Genomic DNA, 19,592 nt, shown 5'->3' with positions numbered 1-19,592 from the left:
TTGTATGGTTATTTACTTGCCTTTTCTCCGATGTGACTTTGTAGATGTAAATGCCTGCAAGGTACATGACGCTTAACCCAATCAGGACCATGACCCCCCCGCATGATCACGTTGCTCCCCAACCTCCTCTCCTCGTCTCCAACTCTTTCTCTCTCTCTAACCCTACCAAGGTATTTCTCTCTTTGATATCAATAGCATACGCTGTTGTGTTTTACGTATTTTTGGTTATCTGAAGAGCCTGATACCCTCATTTAAGCTCAATCCGTGGAAGCTCCCCCGAGCTTCCTATCTTATCTCCCATACGATCTGATATGGCCATTCGGAACATGAAGTTCACTCCCCAGTAAGTAGTGTCCATATAATTGACAACTTGACGTCAATCTCAATCGAGCACATTCGAGAGGATGGGACTGACACCGGCCCCTCTAGGGTTCTGCTTGGAGCACCCAGGCGGTCCTCAGCCGTTCCCAATGCGGCCGGCACCCTAGCAGTCTACACGCAGACATCCTACTCTTTCGAGTCTCATTCCAAGACCAATGAAATCCGCGTTATCGATATCAGCTCCGGCCGCTCTGCCCTTATTACCAACGACCCCGGCGCCAGTAACCCACAGTGGGTGGACGATAGCGACAAGCTTGTATGGCTAAAGAACAAAAACAATGGCAATACAAGCTTTGTCGTCGGCGATGCCCGCCAGGCCGATGAAACATACACCGCAGGCACTGTCCCAGGCCCCGTATCGGACCTGAAGGTTGTCCTTCTGGAGCCAGGGAAAGGTCGGCTTCGCCGTGACAGGCAAGGCCAATACAGACGGATCGCTATACAATCCCCATGATGCGAAGAAGCCCCATACAACCGGTAAACTGTACACATCTCTCTTTGTTAGACACTGGGACTCGTATGTTGAGCCCCAGAAGAACACGATCTTCTATGGATTGCTGGAACAGGCTCCTTTGTCGCCGGCCCGTCGGCGGGCTGGAAAGTACTCAGTCTCGGGCCTTACCAACTTGATCGCGGTCTCAGGACTGGCGGGCGTAGAGTCGCCGGTCCCGCCTTTTGGTGGTACTGGGGACTTTGATATTAGTCCGTCGGCTATTGTCTTTATTGCGAAAGATCCCAACCTCAACCCCGCAACTCACACCTCTTGCTCGTGTTATTATTCTCCCATGTTCTCGTGGACGAGCATGAGCATAACTGAGTCTGAACCGAAAATCTGCAAGGTTGCTGGCCTTCAGGGAGCGATGTCGTCTCCTGTCCTTAGCTCAGACGGTAGCTCGATTGCTGTTCTAGCGATGCGCAGGGATGGCTATGAGTCTGATAAGAACCGTATCTTGTATGTTCCCAACCCATGGAATGGAGAGATGATCGAGATTTTCCAGTCGGACGATGGGAAAGGACACTGGGATCTCAGTCCCTCGGCCGTGTCGTTTTCCCATGATGACAAGTCGCTGTTCATTCATGTCGAGGAGACTGGCCGCGGAGTTCTGTACCAACTGGCTCTGGAGAATGTGCATACGATCAAGCCCGAGTCTCTAAAGAGACTGACCAGATCGGGATACGTGAATGATGCCGTTCCAGCAGCTGCCAACTCCTCCAAGCTGTTCGTGTCTAGCAGCAGCCTGGTTGATAACAGCCTGTGGACTATCATCGATCCAGCACACCCAGATAATGTCCAAATGGTATCCTCAAACGGGCGGGGCGGCAGTGCATTCGGCTTGTCCTCGTCCCAGGTCGATGAGATCTGGTTCAAGGGAGCCGAAGACCACCCTGTCCACGCGTGGGTGGTGAAGCCGTCGGACTTCAAGCCCGGGGGCAAATACCCGCTTGCATATTTGATCCACGGTGGACCGCAGGGCGCGTGGAACGATCAGTGGAGCACACGTTGGAACCCAGCTGTTTTTGCCGAACAGGGTTACGTCGTGATCACCCCCAACCCAACAGGCAGTACTGGCTACGGACAGCCCTTCACCGATGGAATCCAGGGACAATGGGGCGGTCGGCCCTACGAGGACCTGGTCAAGGGATTCGAATTTATCGAGCAGCACCTGGATTACGTCGACACCACGCGTGCGGTTGCACTGGGCGCCTCGTACGGCGGTTACATGATGAACTGGATGCAGGGTCATCCGCTCGGGCGCAAGTTCAAGGCACTAGTCACCCACGACGGAGTATTCAGCATGACCTCCCAGTTGGCTAGTGAAGAGCAATACTTCCCTCTCCACGACCTGAAAGGGCCGATCTGGAAGGTGCCGGAGAACTGGGCGAAGTGGGATCCGTCGCGGTTCACGGAACACTGGGACACGCCTCATCTGATCATTCACAACGAGTTGGATTACCGTCTGACCATCGCGGAGGGTCTAGCTGCGTTTAATGTACTCCAGATGCGCGGCGTCGATAGTGCGTTCCTAACGTTCCCTGATGAGAACCATTGGGTTCTGAACCCTGAAAACTCGCTCATGTGGCACCAGACTGTTCTGAACTGGATTAACAAGTACGCGGGCATCCCGGAGGAACCTGATCTGTCACGGGGAGTGGGCAGTCTGTCGCTGTGATAATAACAATAGTCTCTTTGATTTAGCTATTTGGGCCAATGAGGGAAGACTGAACTTGAATATGAAGATATTTATGAACATGGCTATTGTGCTTTTCTTAGAAACAAAGGGATAAGAAGGGGGTGTCGTTTGAAAGTCGCCTTGATTGGAGAGTTTAGAACGATGTCTTTGTGTTATAAAGAAGAGGATGTTTTGGGAGGTTTCATCTCATTGTCGAGATGATTCTTTGAGGGTTTAGACAATCACATACATTTCGTATATATAAGTGTCCTTGGTTTCCTTGATATCCTCCATTTTGTATTCTTCATACAACACAGCAACACAGCAACACAGCATAGACTCTATATCAACCCCAACCCAACCCCAACTATACAATGGACAACGATCCTCAAACCCCCAAGTCCCCTCACAGCATCAGCTGGCTCTCCGAACGAACTCTCTCCATTTCCACCGCCTCAACCACCACAACCCTAGGAGACACTCCTAGTCCAATGAGCATGTCTTCCCCAACCCCTATAGAGTTCACCGATTCCCCCATCCCAATCGAATACCGTCAAGTCTCCTTCCACGAGAATCCCAACTTCCATCCCAATTTCCCGTCCCTCCTTCGCCATCTCTCCTCCCGCCTCTGGCCCCTCGTTAACTGCGAAACAGGCCTCCAACATCCAGACTTCCCACCAAATATGTTGGCCTACAACCTTCTGACCTCGGAGCAGGTCGATAATCTCGCCCGGCATTTCCATCAGGTTTACCCGCCTGTTCCCGCTACCTTTAATTATCCTGTTTATATTACCCCATGGATTGGGACGGCGGAAGAGAAGACTATTGATCTCCCTACGAGAGTGAAGAGGTTGGGGAGGTTTTTTGGGTTGAGGGGATGTGAGGAGCCGCAGCCGGAGCCGGAGCAGGAGGATGTGGATATGGATATGGATGTCGATGAGGGTGATGGGAGTAAGAAGGATGAGAAGATGAGTGAGAGTGAAGCTGAAGTACTACGACAGATGGAGTTCGAGTGGCAGCAGGCATTACAGAGGGCGTATGCTGAGGAATCGCATCGGTGGAATTTGAAGTGAGTTGGATTTTATTTCAATTAGATATAGAAAGAATATAGAATATAGAATATACAACAGAATATACAGGCTATAATATGATCATCTCCCCCGGAATGTTGATTTAGCCGTCGGCTAAAGGAGTTGTAGAGACAAGACATAGGCTAATAGGAGGATTAATAGGAGGTTAATAGGAGGTTAATAGGAGGTTAATAGGAGGTTAATAGGAGGTTAATAGGTGGGATAATAGAGGGATAATAGAGGGATAATGAGGAGAATAACGGGGTAATCGAGTAATAGTAAGATGATAGAATAGTAGAATAGCAGAGAATAGAATATTAATATCCTCCTGTTCCCCTAAAATAACCAAATATAACTCCAGTTCTTCCTTCCATCTCCCATCTACACACTCAGCCCTATCTATATATAACCTCACCACCACCATCACCACCACCACCACCAAACAAAATGTCCAACCCACTAGTCTCCCACATCTACACAGCCGACCCCTCCGCCCACGTCTTCAACAACAAACTCTACATCTACCCCAGCCACGACCGCGAAACAACAATCCCCTTCAACGACAATGGCGACCAATACGACATGGCCGACTACCACGTCCTCTCCATGGCCACAATCACCAGCCCCGTAACCGACCACGGCGTCGTCCTCCGCGACAAAGATATCCCCTGGGTCTCAAAGCAACTCTGGGCACCCGATGCCGCAACAAAAAATAATAAATTCTACCTCTTCTTCCCGGCCCGTGATCAAAAGGGTATCTTCCGGATCGGTGTTGCTGTCGCTGATGCACCTGAAGGTCCGTTTGTCCCGCAGCAGGATTATATCCAGGGGACGTATAGTATCGATCCCGCTGTTTTTGTTGATGTGAATGCTGGTGGGGAGGCGTATTTATATGTTGGTGGGATTTGGGGTGGACAGTTGCAGTGTTGGGTTGAAGGAAAGGAGGAAGATGGAGACGGGGAATGGGTCGATGGCGATGAAGGTGGTGTTGACGGACGGAAGAAGAGACTTGTCTTCGATGAGAGCTTGTCTGGACCACATGAGCCTGCTGGAGAGGGTGTTCGTGCGCTTTGTCCGCGTGTTGCGATGTTGACGGATGATATGCTTTCGTTGGCGTCGGGGGTTAAGGAGGTTGTGATTCTTGCGCCGGAGACCGGGGAGCCTTTGTTGGCGGATGATCATGAGAGGAGGTTCTTTGAGGCTGCTTGGGTGCATCGGTATCAAGGGACTTATTATTTCTCTTACTCGACTGGTGATACGCATTTCTTGGCTTATGCTACGGGGTCTTCACCTTGGGGTCCGTTTACCTATCGGGGACGGATTTTGGATCCGGTGCTTGGGTGGACGACGCATCATTCCATTGTCGAGTTCCAGGGGAAGTGGTACTTGTTTTATCATGACTGTGAGCTTTCGGAGGGCGTTGATCATTTGAGATCGGTGAAAGTGAGGGAGATTGTTTATGATGATGAAGGGGCTATTCATTTGGCGGAGGAACAGACTCCTGTCAAATAGATATTGATATTGATATTGAAATTGCTCGAGCAGAAAGTAACGGTAGATCATCCTAATTGCACATGCCCTTCTCCCAGTTCTCCTGAACAAGCTTCCAGTACTGCTCGCGAGAACGTTCGCGGAATGTCTTTCCAAACAGAATCATAACGAAGAAGACTGAAGCGCATGCCATGCCAATAAAGGCAGCAGAGATGAAACAGTTCTGGTACCCCATGTTATTGATCCAAGGCGTAATACTAAAATGAAGTTAGTGTTTTTGTCTTCTGCTAAGAACTCGAGAAAAACCTACCCATATCCAATTGCAAAAGACATGGTATTCCGAACCATAATCACACTGGCCATCGCAATACCACTCAGCTCTCGGTAGCTGTCGATAAAGTAATTGACACTAAGCGTGACGCCACAGGCGCTTGTAAAGGCCAGAATGCTCATCCCAACAATGAGTCCAAACCAGTGGATCCCATGAGCAGCACCTACCCCCAAAGAATAAGGGAACCAGGCACAAGCAACACACAAGCGAGGAAGGGCCAGAGACGGTGCTCTGCCTCCATAACGCCATGGTTTCGGCGGGCGAGTTTGATAGTGAGCCAGTCGCTGAATCGGCCAGTGAAGAAGGATCTATTTCTGTCAGCAGTGGTTGAAGTATCGGGCCAAGCTAGAGATCTTACGCCAGTATCACACCGATGATGGGCCCTAGGTAACTCAGACCGACCATGGAAGATCTGGGACGGGTTAGCTTCGTATATTGGATAATAGAAATAATAGAAACTGACCCAAAGTGGTAGGGCTCGCCGCTAAGAATAATAGAGGCAGTTCCATTCAGGATGTTGAAGTACACCAGGTAGGATCCGTAAGAGAAGCTGTGTGCATGTTAGTCAACATGTATATCGAATCCGGAAATATTGCACCCATACCCAGCATAGAAGACAACGGGCCACGAGAGGAAGTAAATACAGTGCCAGAGTCGCCGGAGCAAGGTGTTCTGCTCCTGGCTCGGTCCCCAGAGCGCCAGTTTCGTCACATACGACTTCTTGGTGTGGCCCGACCTGATGCTAACCCCAGTAGCAGCTTCCATGTCAACAGCGGTGGGTTTCTCTGTTTCGCCGTCCGAGCTGAGTCTTGGGAATTCTGTGGTTAAGATAACGCTAGGCTCGTCGGGCTGCGCTCGAATGTAGTTTGTTTCCTCGCAGAAAAAGAAGAGGAAGATAATTGCACAGCCGAGGAAGATGCTCGGCCAGTAGAATACCCACCGCCAACCCTGGTACTGGGCGATGAAGCCACAGATGACGGGTGCAAAGTAGTTACTTCCTGCCAAGAAGAATGCATAAAGTCCCATGTAGGTACCTCGCTCGTGGGTGAAGTACTGCTGCTGTGTGAGCGGTGGGTTCTTTCCTAAAGGTGGATTTCACTTACCACGTCCGTGACGGAGATCTGAGGAAGCGCTTCCACGGGTGCTGTGAAGAAACCTAAGACGATGTTTCGGGCAAGCCATTGACCTTTACTGCTTGTGTATGGTCTGGGCGGTGTTAGTCTTGTCTCATTGCAGACATGATACTTCACTTACCCCCACATCGTCATACCCTGGATTCGTTAGCTATAAATCTCAAATATCCGACAGATTCAGGATGAGGTACCAAAATTCCTATCAAGGACAGCATGTACGTCGGCCGCTTGCCATACTGCATAGCGAAAGGCTGCCAAAACAGTAAGCCCCAACCTGCTAACAAGAACATGTAGCCGCTTCCTTCGTTCAAGGTACTGATGGGCAATCCCGTCTGTTCGTGAAGCGGTTTGATCACTGAGTAAACGATGGAGCAGGCAATGCCTGAGAACATCGTATAGCTACAAAGATGAAATGTCAACACTGATCTCTAGGTGAGGTTGTTGTAACCTGTACTCACACGCTCACACAAGCAGTTGACAGAAGTTTCCGTCTTCGAGACCAGTTGAGGGGGTCATCTGGGTCATTTGATGGGGTAGGGATCAATACGATGTCACGGTCTCCGTGGTCCAAGTGCCGAGTATGCAGGACATGATCCACGTCCACTAGAGTCACGGTGCCAGGAACGACTGAGGTGTCGATGACTGGCGCCATGGTGGAGTAATGTTCCGATGGTGTGTATGTGATTAATTCAGAAAGAAACCAAGACCAAGCAAGTATGAGAGAGGGTTCTCATAGGAAGAAAGAGTTTAAAAAGGAAATGTGCGAGGAAAGGAAAGGGATAAAGAAAGATAAGATGGGATGTGTCTTAAATGGGAAGATCAAGATCTCAATTGCAGGATAGAAAGACAGAAAGACAAAAGACCGAAATACAAAAAGACAAACAAAAAGACAGAAAGACATAACAAGTTGGAGTGGTCTTGGCGAGTCCTTTTGATATATCCCTTGATATAAAAGGCTTATAAGGCTTATATGGTCTTGGAGTTATCTTGGAGTATCACTTTCAAAGTACTGATATCTTCCAATTAAACAAGAATAGATTACTATCTAAGAAAGAAACAACTCAACTAAATCATAGCTTCGTTTCCATAACACCTCTGCACTTTCTTCACCTGCTGGGAAGTCAAGATGCGGTAACTTGGGTACCTGACAATGATCTAGAAAGGCTCCAGATTGGACTGATATACCCTCATAGCCACCAATCAGTAACATGTACAACATATATACACCCCTGTTGATCTGGTTATCTCACCTTCGAGTTCCGGATCGAGCAATCCGCGCAACACCGTGGCGCTACCCTGTCCAAGTGATTTCGGGGCTTGTTGTAAAAGGACTGGTATGTCCTCACCAGCTGGATATGTCAAATCAAAGTAGTTCTCGTCGTGATCTATGATCGGGGACATAGTTACCTTCTTTCTTCCGCTGCAGCCAGGATTTGATCTCATCCCATGCAACGTATGTCTGAACGTTGGTTTTGGTATCTGAATCCAATAAGAATGGTTACCGAAAACACATTCATCAATTCATCAATTTCGACTCACTTCCAGGATTCGCAGAAAACGCAGTAATCGATCCGCGATACTTCTTCGCCATAGACTTGATAAACAAGACGATCGCAAGCATCGACTGCGAATAACCATCGAGACTGTGGTAATTTTCTCCATTCTATCCAAATCAGCATATACCATCCCAAACCAACAAAAAAGAAGTCAAACTCACCTCAAACTCCAAATCATCCCATGAAGGCGCAGGCGCCTCATTCCGCAAACTAGCCGTAACCAGAACAACCCTCGACCGATGCCCCATAACATCACACAGCAGATTCACCAGCAGGAAATAACATAGGTAATTCTTCTGGAAATGAGACTCGACTCCGTCCGCAGTGAGCTCCCACGGGACTGCCATGACATCGGGAAACCCAATGAAGCCGTCAATCGACACGCCCAGGGTCTTGATAGTATGGGCGGCCTCGCGGAATGAACTCAGGCTGCCCGGGTCGGCCGCCACAAAGATCATTTCGACCGTTTTGTACTTCCGGTTGATGTGGTCGACCACAGGTTGCAGTTCGGACTTGGAGCGGCCCGTGTATATTATGGTCTTTGCGCCGCCGTGGGCCAGAGCATCTGCCGTTGTGGCCGCGAGATCGCCTCGCTTGAGACCGGATATTAGGACTATCGCGCGAGACTGGTTAGTTCAGCACTATACTGGGTCTGTTGGGGTGGTGGCGGTACATGTTTTTTGCTTCACCTGGTCCGGGAACATTCTCGCCACGTCCGCCCCCTGTGTGTGGTCATCGAAGGTGTTACTCATTGTGCTGGATTCCGTTTGGTTTGGGTTGATGGGTTGATTTCTAGATGTCTTTCTATGTCTGCTCTTGTTTTGGATCGTGGACATGTCCGGCATTTCGTCATCGTGAAGCCATCTCGGAGTGTATATTCGACCTCATTCATGATAGAGCAACGACGGGGGCAACGACGGGAACAAGCAACAAGGTGAGAAATATCAAAATGGAATTATAGGTTGCAACTCATAGACACCCTCGCATTCATAATGTACAGCTAAAGAAATCGCACGCATACGGAGCCTGCCGGTCAAAGGAAAAAGAACGCGGACATAATAGGAAAAACGTAAGATCCAGTAGATCTCAGTGCGATGGGCCGGCCGCATCATCTTCGGGCATCTGATCAATAACACCCTTCATGAGCTCAATAAGCTCATCAATGTCGGGTCGTTCCGAGGGTTCAACAGTGAGACACTTCCGAACAATATCCTTGACGGGTGCACTGATCGCAGGCTCATCACTTTTGGATGAATCCTCGGTTTCGCCCGACTTGGCTTTACCCTTAGAAGCACCTGACTTCTCATCAGGGAATCGCCAGTCACCACCAAGAACACACATGCTCAGGCTTCCGCCGGTCTCCTCACTGCGCGCCTCGAAGGGACTCTTGCCCACGAGACAGGCGTAGAGTGTGCAGCCTAGCGACCAGATATCAACCTTGGTATCAATGATTGACCCTGTCTTGACATCGAAGAGCTCCGGTGCACGGTATGGCATCGTGCTGTGTTCTGCTGCGGTATCCTGCACCGCCAAGGCGAGGGAGCGCGACGTAATGGCGATGGGGCTAGGCGCCAAAGAGCCCAGATCCATCAGGATGGGTGATTGCCCGTTGTCATCGATCATGATGTTTCCTATAACGACAGTTAGCTCGTCGAGTCCATTCATAATTTCCGCACCAGCCAAAATGTAAAACTCACCAGGCTTGACATCTCGGTGCGCATAGGGACGCAGGTCCCCATCCTCGATACCTTCCTGACTCCGGGTGACCTCGTCATCCATCAGGGGCGCATTCTCCTCATCCTCCTCATCCTCTGCTACGCGATGGCTAGGCCTCCGTTTCGGTTTCATTTGCATGTTCCGTTCTTCGTCTGCCTCCTCGCCTTCTCTCCGAACACCCTTCGCCTTTCGCGTAGCTGCCGACCCGCTCTTCACCCGATACTGATGCATCGAACGAAGCGCATCGGCAACACCGAGTATCAGGACCATCAACCGCTTCTCTGGGAAATTGGTATGGTTGACCAGATTGGCATTGATAGCATCCTGGAGATTACCGCGCTGGTAGTATGGGAGTAGAATATAGACCGTCTTCGAGCCTGGATCTCCGCCATCTGATCTAAATTTCGAACCGGATTCTGTGGATACGCAGTGGTCGATCGAGTGGATGATGTTGGATTGGGAGTTGAAGATGTTGTAGGCTTCGACTTCTTTCAGGGCTTGTGATACGGATTCTTGGCCGAATGGACAGCGGATCTTCTTCAGCGCAAATAATTCGGAACTCGCTTTATCTTGGACTAGGTAAACATAGGAAAATCCACCCTGTTGTCGTTGGTCAGTTCAGACCAGCTTGCAGCTATCGTTATCGGGTATCCATACCTCGCCCAACAAACGTAGGAGTTTAAAACTCCGGTTGTTGATCTTTAGCTGTGGAGAGCTGGGAAAGCAACACATGCAATCCGTGAAATTGTATAAGAGATCAAAAAAGTATTGCGCCATGATGTATAATGCGATGGTAGGAGGTGGAGGTGTCGGGGGCCCGGGTACGTCCGGTAGGGTAGATGCGCAAGATTTAGTATAAAATGGACAAGATCGTCGATAGATGTCTTGGGAGAGATACACAGAGAGAGAGAGAGAGATACAGAGAAGTAAGGATTGAATATGCAGAGGAGATGGAAGAGTTGAAGATGTTTGGCATATTACGTGGAGTGAAGGGAGTGGAGTTCTCTTTTTATTTGTTGTCTCTTGTCTCTCCTCCTCCCTCCACCCCCCCCTTTCTCTTATATTGAGATTGGATACACTCACACACTCTCTCTCTCTCTTTTCTCATATTCTAACTGGTTCAATTAAGAACTAGTTAGGTCTGTCTTTTTCATTTGTTTCTCTCTTTTTTTCCCTTTTTTTCCTCTCTCTCTTTTCCTAATCATGGAAGTTGGGCCGTCAACTTAATATCCTTGCATTCTCCTAACGCTCCCTCTACACCCTTGACTTCTGTACCCTTCCAGGGGCTATTAATATTCGCCCGGACCTCTTATTTAAAAGTTGCATCCCACTTTTTCTTTTTTTTTCCTATTCATATCGTCCATATCCCCCCACAATGGCGCACCCCGATGATATACAGGTCGGTGACGTGGTGAATGTCCCCGGTGGCATGCATGGGACAGTCAAATATTTGGGATCGGTAGCGGGGAAGGCTGGACGATTCGCAGGTGTTGAATTAAGCTCCGAACACGCGCAAAGAGGCAAAAACAGCGGCGATGTCGATGGCCGGAAGTACTTTGCAACCTCGATCCCGGGTTCTGGTATATTCGTTCCCATGAACAACAGCAAGTATGTTACAAGGCGATCCTCGAATATCTCTACTCCGACCACTCCTGCACGTGGGGCCCCCGTCAACTTCAGCAAATCGGTCGGTGCAGCTCTGACTACCCCCCGCCCTCGAGTCCGAAGACCCTCGCTCCCTCGACCCGAATCTCCGCGCGTGCCCCCTCCTCCGAAACTAAGTTTGGCCGGTCTGCGTACACCGTCGGCAGCACCCAGGACCAGTGGGATGAACAGCGCCATGCGTAGCCCTGTCAAGGCACCGTCTCGGCTGTCTGATAGACCCTCGTCACGACTGAGTGTGGATGATGACTCCTCGTCGTATGGACGGCCATCGGACTTCCGCCGGCCGCTCTCATCGGAGACTCAAGACTTGAAGGATCAGATCAAAAGTCTAGAGAAGCAGCTTCTAGACCGAGATAAGCAGCTCGAAGAGCAGTCTGGAACTTTGAGCGAGTTCCAAAAGACATTGGAGGAGATGGAGGGGTCGGAGGGTCAGTCGCTCCGTACACAGCTACGCGAACGTAACGAGCGGATTACCCAATTAACGGCGGAATTCGACGTCCACCGCGCAGACTTCCGAAGCACCCTTGACACATTGGAGATCGCAGCCTCCGAAACAGAACGTGTATACGAACAGCGTATCGACGAGATTATGCAGCAGAATAAAGAACTGCAGGACCGCGGCGAGGATGTCGAGGTTGTTGCGCAGCAGCTCAAGCAGTTGGAAGAGCTGGTTTCGGAGTTAGAGGAAGGCCTCGAGGACGCCCGGCGTGGAGAAGCCGAGGCTCGGGCCGAAGTCGAGTTCCTCCGCGGTGAAGTTGAGCGCACCAAGTTGGAGCTCAAGAAGGAGCGTGATCACTCTGTCGCTGCGCTGAAAGATGCACACGCTGCCGCAGACGGACCCCGAAGCAGTAGTGAATTGGACCAGAAGGATGATGAGATTCGAGGACTGAAGGCCATTATTCATTCATTGAGCCGCGGAAACCCCACCGCGGCAAGTTTGGGACAGAACGGCTCGGCGGATCATGATCATAATCCAGAGCACGTGAATCAGCTCGAGATTCGACTGCAAGAGGTGGAAGAAACCACAAACCGCAAAGACAATCGGATCGAAGAGCTCGAGCGTCAACTTCAAGAAATGCACCTGCAGTCTGGTGGTCGTCGCCGCAGCTCTACCATCACTCTTTCACCGAAGCAACACAGGACCTCGCACTCTGCGGGTAATATCTCCAATCACTCAAACAACCCCAACCCCAACCCCAACCGTCTTTCTGACCGTACAGTGGTCCCGACCGATTGGCACGATGCTCCTTCGGAGCCCCGGCATCACCGCGGTATCTCCAACTCTTCTCAATCGCGACTGGAGACCATGCATGAGTCTGAACGCTCTTCCGACGAGGACACCATGTGGTGCGAGATCTGTGAAACAGGCGGCCACGACATCCTAAACTGCACCAGCATGTTCGGCTCTGGCCAGAACGCCACTGAACAGAAGAATCTTAAACATGACACTGCCGATGAACTTTCCGATGACCACCCGGTTGAGAAGACCGAACCCCTTCAAACCAAAGCCTCATCCATTCATTCCGACACACCCCCTGCACTCAAGACAGGACGGGATGTGGTGATGGAAGGACTGAAGGGTATTAGCGGGCTGAGCTCATCCATGAGCTCATCCATGGCTCCCATTGCCGGTAAATCATCGGGAGTCATCGATGAATCTAAGTGGTGTGCTCTCTGCGAGCGAGATGGCCATGAAAGCATCGACTGCCCGCTTGATGAATAATGTTCTGGATATATTGGGGCATGAGTTCGGTGCATCACATAAGACCGGCAGCTCTCTGCTGCATGCATGGGGTGTTTTTTTCTAGTACATGATTGTTGGGTCGGTTACCCCGGTTAATAAATGGTGTTCTTTCGGGGGGGACGAAGAGGATTTGCAACACGGTGGGGGCTGTGTGCTTGTAATAAATACCATAACCTTGGTCATAATAAGATGTCGTTGTATAAAACAGCTTTCCATGTCCGTTGTGTACCTTGGCCTAGGCTTGGAGACCACTTTGATATGTCGAGGTATCCATCTCATTCTATTCTTTTTCTTCTTTTTTTTCTCTCTCAAAGTATGTAGGATTCGTCACTCATAACCATTCATGACCGAAATATATTACAATTATGGCCTCACCAACCTCACCCTCCAACGGATCAGATCAGTATACACTATTCAGGATAAGTTGGCGGCTGTACAATTTCCCCATCCTGGTACTTCGACGTCGCAATCTCTCCACAAGCCTTACATTTGCGCTTTTCCTCGTCGGCCGCAAACTCCTCAACCACAGCCTTAACCTGCGTCCCCAGGTCAACACACACGAACTTCTTCTCCCAAATGATCTCCTTGCAGCTCTTGCAATACCATCTCATAGCATCGACCGCATCCTTAGCCCGCGGCTGCTCCATCACGACACCAATAGTATCCTTGAAGCGCACGGGGCAGTGTGGGGTATTCGCGGGCAGCAGGAAGATCGAGCCTTCGTGGATGGGGATATCTTGGAAACTGGGAGGTGTGGTTGAGTTGTCGACCGTCTTGAGGAGCATTGATCCACGGTATTGGTAGAAGAACTCTGGGGTTGTGTTGATGTGGAAGTCAGTTCGGGCATTGGGCCCGCCCACTATCATCACCGTGTAGCCGGCTGTGGCTGGTGTTGAGGGGTGGTAGACACAGTAGTTGTTGACTGGTGGTTGGAGGAGATGGGAGTTTTCTCTGAGCCTGAATATATATTGTTAGCTGTTGGGTTTGGGGGTAGCCTGCTATCGTGTGATGAATCATATAGTGGGGGGGAAGGCATTGTAAGAAAGATGGCTGTGAAGCTTTGAGCTTACCATTTGGGGATGTTCAGGGCTGGAAGAAGCATTGTCAATATATCAAGATCTGAACTTGTCAGAGTCTACTTTGTCAGTTTTTGCAAATGTCGTATGAGGTCGGAAACCCTTCAGAAAATCAAAAACGTCGATCTGATCCCCCGGAGATATCAGCTCCACCCCGGACTTAAAACATCGGCCCGGATCAACTTCTTCCCGTCAATTTTTCTTTTTCATATCTCGAATCCAACAGCCAGAACTACAGTGTTTTAACGAGAGTCTTGACCAACCACACAAAATGGCCACCTCTCAACCCCCCTTCGGTTTACATCCCATCACAATCTGGTATATCGCTTGGTCTTGTCCACCCTCACCGGCCGCACAGTCCATATTTCGCAAATTCGTTCCTCGTCGCCCACGAATCCGGGTCTTGCGCCTCATGAAATTTCTTTCCTCCGCCTCCTAGATGCAATCACCAATGGCTCTCAAATGGAGATCTCATACACGGGTACCGTGCTTGTCTACAAGCCGGGTTTGGTCACCGGCAGCACGGCCGGTACTGGAGCCAGCAGCGGCATGATCACCTACGAGATTCCGTCAAACTGTAACCGCGGCCTCAGTTACTTCCTGATCCCGCTCTGTCTACTGGCCCCCTTCGCCAAAGCACCCATGAAGGTGCTCTTCACAGGACCCGGTGTCATCACCTCGTCGACTCAGACTGGAGATATGTCCGTCGACAGCGTTCGTACTGCGATCCTCCCTCTGTATAAACAATTCGGCATCTTCAACAACATCGAGCTCCGTATCCTGAGACGCTCGAACACCGGTCCCACCGGCAGGGGTGGTGGTGGTGAAGTGCAGCTCGTGTTTGGCCACCAGGTCCGTCTGCCGAAGACTCTGCACTTGATGAACGCGGGCCGCATCAAGCGCATCCGTGGTGTTGTATACTCCGTTGGTGTGTCTGGCTCGAACAACGCTCGCATGATTGAGACCGCCCGTGGTATCCTCAACCCACTTAGCCCAGATACTTATATCTTCTCCGACGTTGCGTCTGCGCCTTTGGTACCAGCTCCGGATAAGACCAACCCCCAGGCAAAGAAGAAGATCGGCCTTGGATTTGGGTTGTCCTTGGTGGCAGAGTCTTCCACAGGTTGCCTCTTCTCAGCTGATGTGGCCTCTCCGCCACAGGGTGGTCAAGCCCCCCGAGGAAGTTGGAAAGCAGTGTGCATTCCAGCTTCTGGAGACAGTTGCCAAGGGAGGCTGTGTGGCTCCTGCAGCTGCCACGACCATGTTTACTCTCATGACCATGGGTTCGGAGGATGTTGGACGGCTGCAGGTTGGCCGAGATGTTATTGCTGACCCCAACGTTGTCCAGCTCGCTCGTGATCTGTCCAAGTTCGGTGCCCCCGGCTGGGGTATCCGTGACGCACCTGACAATGGAGATGGAGATGTGATTGTCAGCGTTGTCGGCCGTGGAATCGGTAACGTCGGCAGAAAGGTTGCTTAAGCTGCTGTGGACGGCTTTCGCACTTCATCCCAAGTCTACCACCACTCTGAGGGCCGTCTTCGCCAAAAGAACTTCCGGAAGTCTCGCCTCAGCAGTTCACTCCTTCCCAGCAGACGGGGCCACGTGGTAGTCCATCAGATACCGTCGGCGTCGCGGGCTTCTGGCCGTCTGTCCAGTGCGCGTCAGCTCCAAGAAGCTCAAGACGTTTCAAGGCCTGAATGTCGAGCATGAACTCGACCTATCGTTCCACCGCGACGAAGCCATGTGCGGCAAAAGACTGCTTTTTCCTGTCATCATGATACCCAAACCGAACTTGCTAGAGCAAGGTGACAATCTCTTACATAGGATTCAATATCATTGTCTTCTCTTCTACTTCTACTTCTACTTCTTCTACTTCTGTGTACACATTGACATAATGGTGACATACATGTACACATTGCCCGGGTGATCAGGTAAAACTTTGTTTCTGCTTTCATAAATACCCCCCTCCCCCCTGTTTTCCTCTTCTCTTCTTCATCTCCCCAACTCTTCTTCTTTTTCCCCTGTCCTTCATCCTTCAATCCTTATGCACCCCCTCCCTCCCCTATCCCACTTTCGATCTTACATTTCATCTTACGGTTCTCTTGTTCACCATTTATCCCCCGCCTTCTGCTCACCGGTCCCGGGGCAACCTGGTGCCGACTGGGAAGTGAAGAGAGGGACGTCGTCGCCATGTTGGAATGCAACGTCTTCTACCATTTATTCATCTTCATCTTCCATCTTACACCTTCCATCTTACGGTTTGCTTGTTTACCATTTATCCCCCGCCTTCTGCTCACCGGTCCCGGGGCAACCTGGTGCCGTCTGGGAAGTGAAGAGAGGGACTTCGTCACCATGCTGGAATGCAACGTCTTCTAACATTTATCTCGCCATCTATATGCCATTTCCCCAGCGACGGCTCGCACCTCATCGTGGTGCTGGGGTCCAGTAACCCTTCGGGGTGAAGCCAAGACGAGCCTGCCATCTATGACATCTTTCTGACATTTGTTTATGTCTGACGTCTGTTTACATCTTGCCTTCCCATCCCATCGTCATGACTTCTCACTCATCCATCTTCCACATTTATTCCCCGCCTTCTGCCCACCAGTCCCGGGGCAACCTGGTGCCGACTGGGAAGTGAAGAGAGGGACTTCGTCGTCATGTCGGAATGCAACGTCTTTTAACATTTATTCATCCTTCATCTTCCATCTTCCATCTTACACTTTCCGCCGTACACTTTCCATCTTACGGTTCTCTTGTTCACCATTTATCCCCCGCCTTCTGCCCACCGGTCCTGGGGCAACCTGGTGCCGACTGGGAAGTGAAGAGAGGGACGTCGTCACCATGTTGGAATGCAACTTCTAACATTTATTCATCTTCATTCGTTCATCATCTTCACTTCATCTTCCATCTTACACTTTCCATCTTACGGTTCTCTTGTTTACCATTTATCCCCCGCCTTCTGCTCACCGGTCCTGGGGCAACCTGGTGCCGGCTGGGAAGTGAAGAGAGGGACTTCGTCGTCATGTTTGTTCTGCAACGTCTTCTACCATTTATCCTGCCATTTCCCCAGCGTTGGCTCGCACCTCATCGTGGTGCTGGGGTCCAGTAATCCTTCGGGATGAAGCCAAGACGAGCCTTTTCAATATATCTTGTTTCTGGTTTGATTCGTTTCCTCTGTAGTGCAGTGTAATGTTCTCCGTATGACTTCCAGGTAACTAGGGCTTTCATGGTCGCATGACTTGTCTTTTTGTTTTGGTTCTTGAACTCTGTCCTTGTCCACAAAGGGTTGGTCTTTTGTTTTTGTTTTGTTCTTTTATTATTACTAGGTAGTTATGGAATGATTGCAATGAAATGATTTGTTCACGTTCTAATTCTATTGACATGTAGACGCTAAGGAATTTAAAGGAAATGTAAGATCAGACAAGATATGAGACGCCAGAGATGCAGAAGATTTCTGACAGGACCAGAATGAAAGACAGAGTGCTTGAACGCTTTTGAAATGAAACAGCAGGTATCAACATGAAGATCAAAATCAGAATGAAAAAAAAGACAACAATGAGAGATGACAGAAGTGTTGCAATGGAAGATGAAGGCTAAAAAAGGCTGTGCAAGAAGCTGAGAAAATGCCAAAAGTAACAAGAAAGAAGAAAGAAAAGAAAAGAAAAGAAAAGAAAAAGAGTACGAGAGACAAGAATCACTCAGTGGGAAGAGGAAGAGCATCTCAATCCGAGGAATCCTCATCCCTACCAGGATACATAATATCCTGACGATAGACAGCAAGACAGTGATTGACAAAGACATAGATGAACATGCAAACAATGCAGATAGTCATCGCAGAGCCAACACCCTTGATGGCGGCACTGTCAAACGCATTCCCAAGCGTAATGGTAGCAATAGTGAATCCCGTATTAGGGAAAACCATGGCCCACCAGCTAAGATGGAAGTTCGTCGGCGGCGACCGAATAACCGCAATAGCAGCAACACAAAAGAACCAAAAGCTCAGCGCCCACAGGAACGCGCCCGCTGCCAACGCCAGTATCTCCACCATCCGTCCATCAGCCGCCGTATCCTCACTCCCCATCACACTGAATGTCTCGGGAAGTCCCTGCGCCATACCCACCAGAGCAAGTGCCGTGAAGGCGGGAGGTCCGACGCAGATGAACATCGCGGGTCGGTGTTCCCGACACGGAAGTCCGCTCTCCATCAACCGGCCGATGTAGTGTGAGTACATCATGAACGAGATGCAGAAGCCCAGGCCTTGGAAGGTCATTCCGGCGGTGACGATGGGGATTGCTGCGCGTTCGGGCTGACGGGAGGCGATGACTGAAGCGATTGTTCCGCTCAGCATGATTGGGAAGGCTGGTAGGATCCAGGAGGGCATCATTGTCTGGAGGCGGTAGGTGTGCGAGGTGAAAACGAAGGAGTATTGTACGACGGCGACGGTGAAGGTGCAGAAGCAGTATATCCAGAAGAGGACTTCGAGGGTTGTTGTGAAGGATGGGGCAGGGTTGTCGCCGAAGTACTTATCCAGACCGGTGATCATGGTTGCGACGGAGAGCCAGAAGGTTGGGAAGAAGAGGCCTTCACGTTCGTGGCGGAGGGAGTTGAGGGCTCCGCCATGGAGTATGAAGCGTGCTGCCATGAGAGAACAGACGAGAGCGAAGAGGACGAGGTTGAAGAGGTAGATGGCTAGGCCGATCTCGCGGTAGCCTTTGAATTTGTTCGGCTGGTTTGCGATGAGGAGGGCTAGGCCTCCGGCGCTCATGGTGAGGGTATACCATGCCCATGTGAAATGGCGGAGACGATCACGGAAGCTCAGTGGGTATTGCTTCTCGCATTTCTCTGAGTTTATGAACGGTATGTCGGAGTGAGAGGATGCTGGTGCAGATGGAGGATAAAGCTCTTGACTGTGATTAGGGTAGGCCCCTAGTAGAATTGGATTGGACATTGTGTATATAGAATTGGGATGATTTGATGTAATGTTGTAATGTATAGATGAAGCCCTAAGGTTGGAACATAGAAGAAAGGAGTATAGAGTGGATTTGAATGTATTCAAGACACAATAGACCAATATGGATCATAGAAGCAATAGAAAAGCAAAGTCTAGTCCAGTCAAGTCAAATTAAAAGGAATTGAAGTAATTGAAATGATGGGAATATGCTAGTGAATGCAATGAAGTGTGGATGAGAAGGATGAGAAGGAGCGAGAGAGGAGATGTTAAGTATAATATACTAATTCCAAGAGTATTATAGGGCAT

The 19,592-nt window shown here is 50.1% G+C and overlaps 10 protein-coding genes across 10 annotated transcripts; 5 read left to right on the top strand and 5 right to left on the bottom strand.

Annotated features, from left to right (window-relative positions):
* Positions 1-326: 326 nt before the first annotated feature.
* Positions 327-2,552, top strand: N7516_010418 (oligopeptidase family protein; the record flags this gene model as incomplete). Its single annotated transcript, XM_057223137.1, has 3 exons — positions 327-343; positions 430-724; positions 771-2,552. 3 exons carry the CDS (start codon positions 327-329, stop codon positions 2,550-2,552), a joined length of 2,094 nt encoding a protein of 697 aa, XP_057070358.1.
* A 374-nt stretch (positions 2,553-2,926) lies between these two features.
* Positions 2,927-3,625, top strand: N7516_010417 (uncharacterized protein; the record flags this gene model as incomplete). Its single annotated transcript, XM_057223136.1, has 1 exon — positions 2,927-3,625. The coding sequence occupies one exon, from the start codon at positions 2,927-2,929 to the stop codon at positions 3,623-3,625; it is 699 nt and encodes a 232-aa protein (XP_057070357.1).
* A 444-nt stretch (positions 3,626-4,069) lies between these two features.
* N7516_010416 (glycoside hydrolase family 43 protein) lies at positions 4,070-5,134 on the top strand (the record flags this gene model as incomplete). The annotated part of the gene is made up of 1 exon (XM_057223135.1): positions 4,070-5,134. The coding sequence occupies one exon, from the start codon at positions 4,070-4,072 to the stop codon at positions 5,132-5,134; it is 1,065 nt and encodes a 354-aa protein (XP_057070356.1).
* Positions 5,135-5,186: 52 nt separating this feature from the next.
* N7516_010415 (putative MFS transporter) lies at positions 5,187-7,229 on the bottom strand (the record flags this gene model as incomplete). The annotated part of the gene is made up of 10 exons (XM_057223134.1): positions 5,187-5,370; positions 5,424-5,543; positions 5,612-5,752; positions 5,803-5,856; positions 5,908-5,994; positions 6,049-6,497; positions 6,548-6,650; positions 6,699-6,715; positions 6,769-6,976; positions 7,036-7,229. 10 exons carry the CDS (start codon positions 7,227-7,229, stop codon positions 5,187-5,189), a joined length of 1,557 nt encoding a protein of 518 aa, XP_057070355.1.
* A 393-nt stretch (positions 7,230-7,622) lies between these two features.
* Positions 7,623-8,885, bottom strand: N7516_010414 (putative oxidoreductase, short-chain dehydrogenase/reductase family; the record flags this gene model as incomplete). Its single annotated transcript, XM_057223133.1, has 6 exons — positions 7,623-7,753; positions 7,792-7,926; positions 7,985-8,056; positions 8,117-8,240; positions 8,295-8,746; positions 8,807-8,885. The coding sequence occupies 6 exons, from the start codon at positions 8,883-8,885 to the stop codon at positions 7,623-7,625; spliced, it is 993 nt and encodes a 330-aa protein (XP_057070354.1).
* Positions 8,886-9,219: 334 nt separating this feature from the next.
* N7516_010413 (putative serine/threonine protein kinase ENV7) lies at positions 9,220-10,626 on the bottom strand (the record flags this gene model as incomplete). The annotated part of the gene is made up of 3 exons (XM_057223132.1): positions 9,220-9,764; positions 9,831-10,449; positions 10,507-10,626. The coding sequence occupies 3 exons, from the start codon at positions 10,624-10,626 to the stop codon at positions 9,220-9,222; spliced, it is 1,284 nt and encodes a 427-aa protein (XP_057070353.1).
* A 598-nt stretch (positions 10,627-11,224) lies between these two features.
* N7516_010412 (CAP-Gly domain containing linker protein BIK1) lies at positions 11,225-13,237 on the top strand (the record flags this gene model as incomplete). The annotated part of the gene is made up of 1 exon (XM_057223131.1): positions 11,225-13,237. One exon carries the CDS (start codon positions 11,225-11,227, stop codon positions 13,235-13,237), a length of 2,013 nt encoding a protein of 670 aa, XP_057070352.1.
* Positions 13,238-13,650: 413 nt separating this feature from the next.
* N7516_010411 (3-hydroxyanthranilate 3,4-dioxygenase) lies at positions 13,651-14,401 on the bottom strand. Its single transcript, XM_057223130.1, has 2 exons — positions 14,329-14,401; positions 13,651-14,215 (listed from the first exon to the last, which is right to left on the bottom strand). Exons 1-2 carry the CDS (start codon positions 14,358-14,360, stop codon positions 13,669-13,671), a joined length of 579 nt encoding a protein of 192 aa, XP_057070351.1. The 5' UTR covers positions 14,361-14,401; the 3' UTR covers positions 13,651-13,668.
* A 204-nt stretch (positions 14,402-14,605) lies between these two features.
* N7516_010410 (RNA 3'-terminal phosphate cyclase/enolpyruvate transferase alpha/beta) lies at positions 14,606-15,814 on the top strand (the record flags this gene model as incomplete). Its single annotated transcript, XM_057223129.1, has 3 exons — positions 14,606-14,630; positions 14,693-15,446; positions 15,496-15,814. 3 exons carry the CDS (start codon positions 14,606-14,608, stop codon positions 15,812-15,814), a joined length of 1,098 nt encoding a protein of 365 aa, XP_057070350.1.
* A 1,571-nt stretch (positions 15,815-17,385) lies between these two features.
* On the bottom strand, positions 17,386-19,283 carry N7516_010409 (tellurite-resistance/dicarboxylate transporter family protein; the record flags this gene model as incomplete). Its single annotated transcript, XM_057223128.1, has 2 exons — positions 17,386-17,509; positions 18,091-19,283. The coding sequence occupies 2 exons, from the start codon at positions 19,281-19,283 to the stop codon at positions 17,386-17,388; spliced, it is 1,317 nt and encodes a 438-aa protein (XP_057070349.1).
* Positions 19,284-19,592: the final 309 nt, after the last annotated feature.

This window comes from Penicillium verrucosum (genome assembly GCF_028828655.1).
Source record: "Penicillium verrucosum strain IBT 35672 chromosome Unknown utg000004l_segment0_segment0, whole genome shotgun sequence".
NCBI lineage: Eukaryota > Fungi > Ascomycota > Eurotiomycetes > Eurotiales > Aspergillaceae > Penicillium > Penicillium verrucosum.
Note: the sequence above shows the minus strand (reverse complement) of the source record. Positions and strands in the feature narration are given on the sequence as shown.

Excerpts from the sequence above, each read along its gene's own strand:
- N7516_010411 (XM_057223130.1), bottom strand. The coding sequence starts at position 14,360 with ATGCTTCTTCCAGCCCTGAACATCCCCAAATG. Across the intron at positions 14,216-14,328 it reads GCCCTGAACATCCCCAAATG|GCTCAGAGAAAACTCCCATC; the intron begins GTAAGCTCAAAG and ends ATATATATTCAG.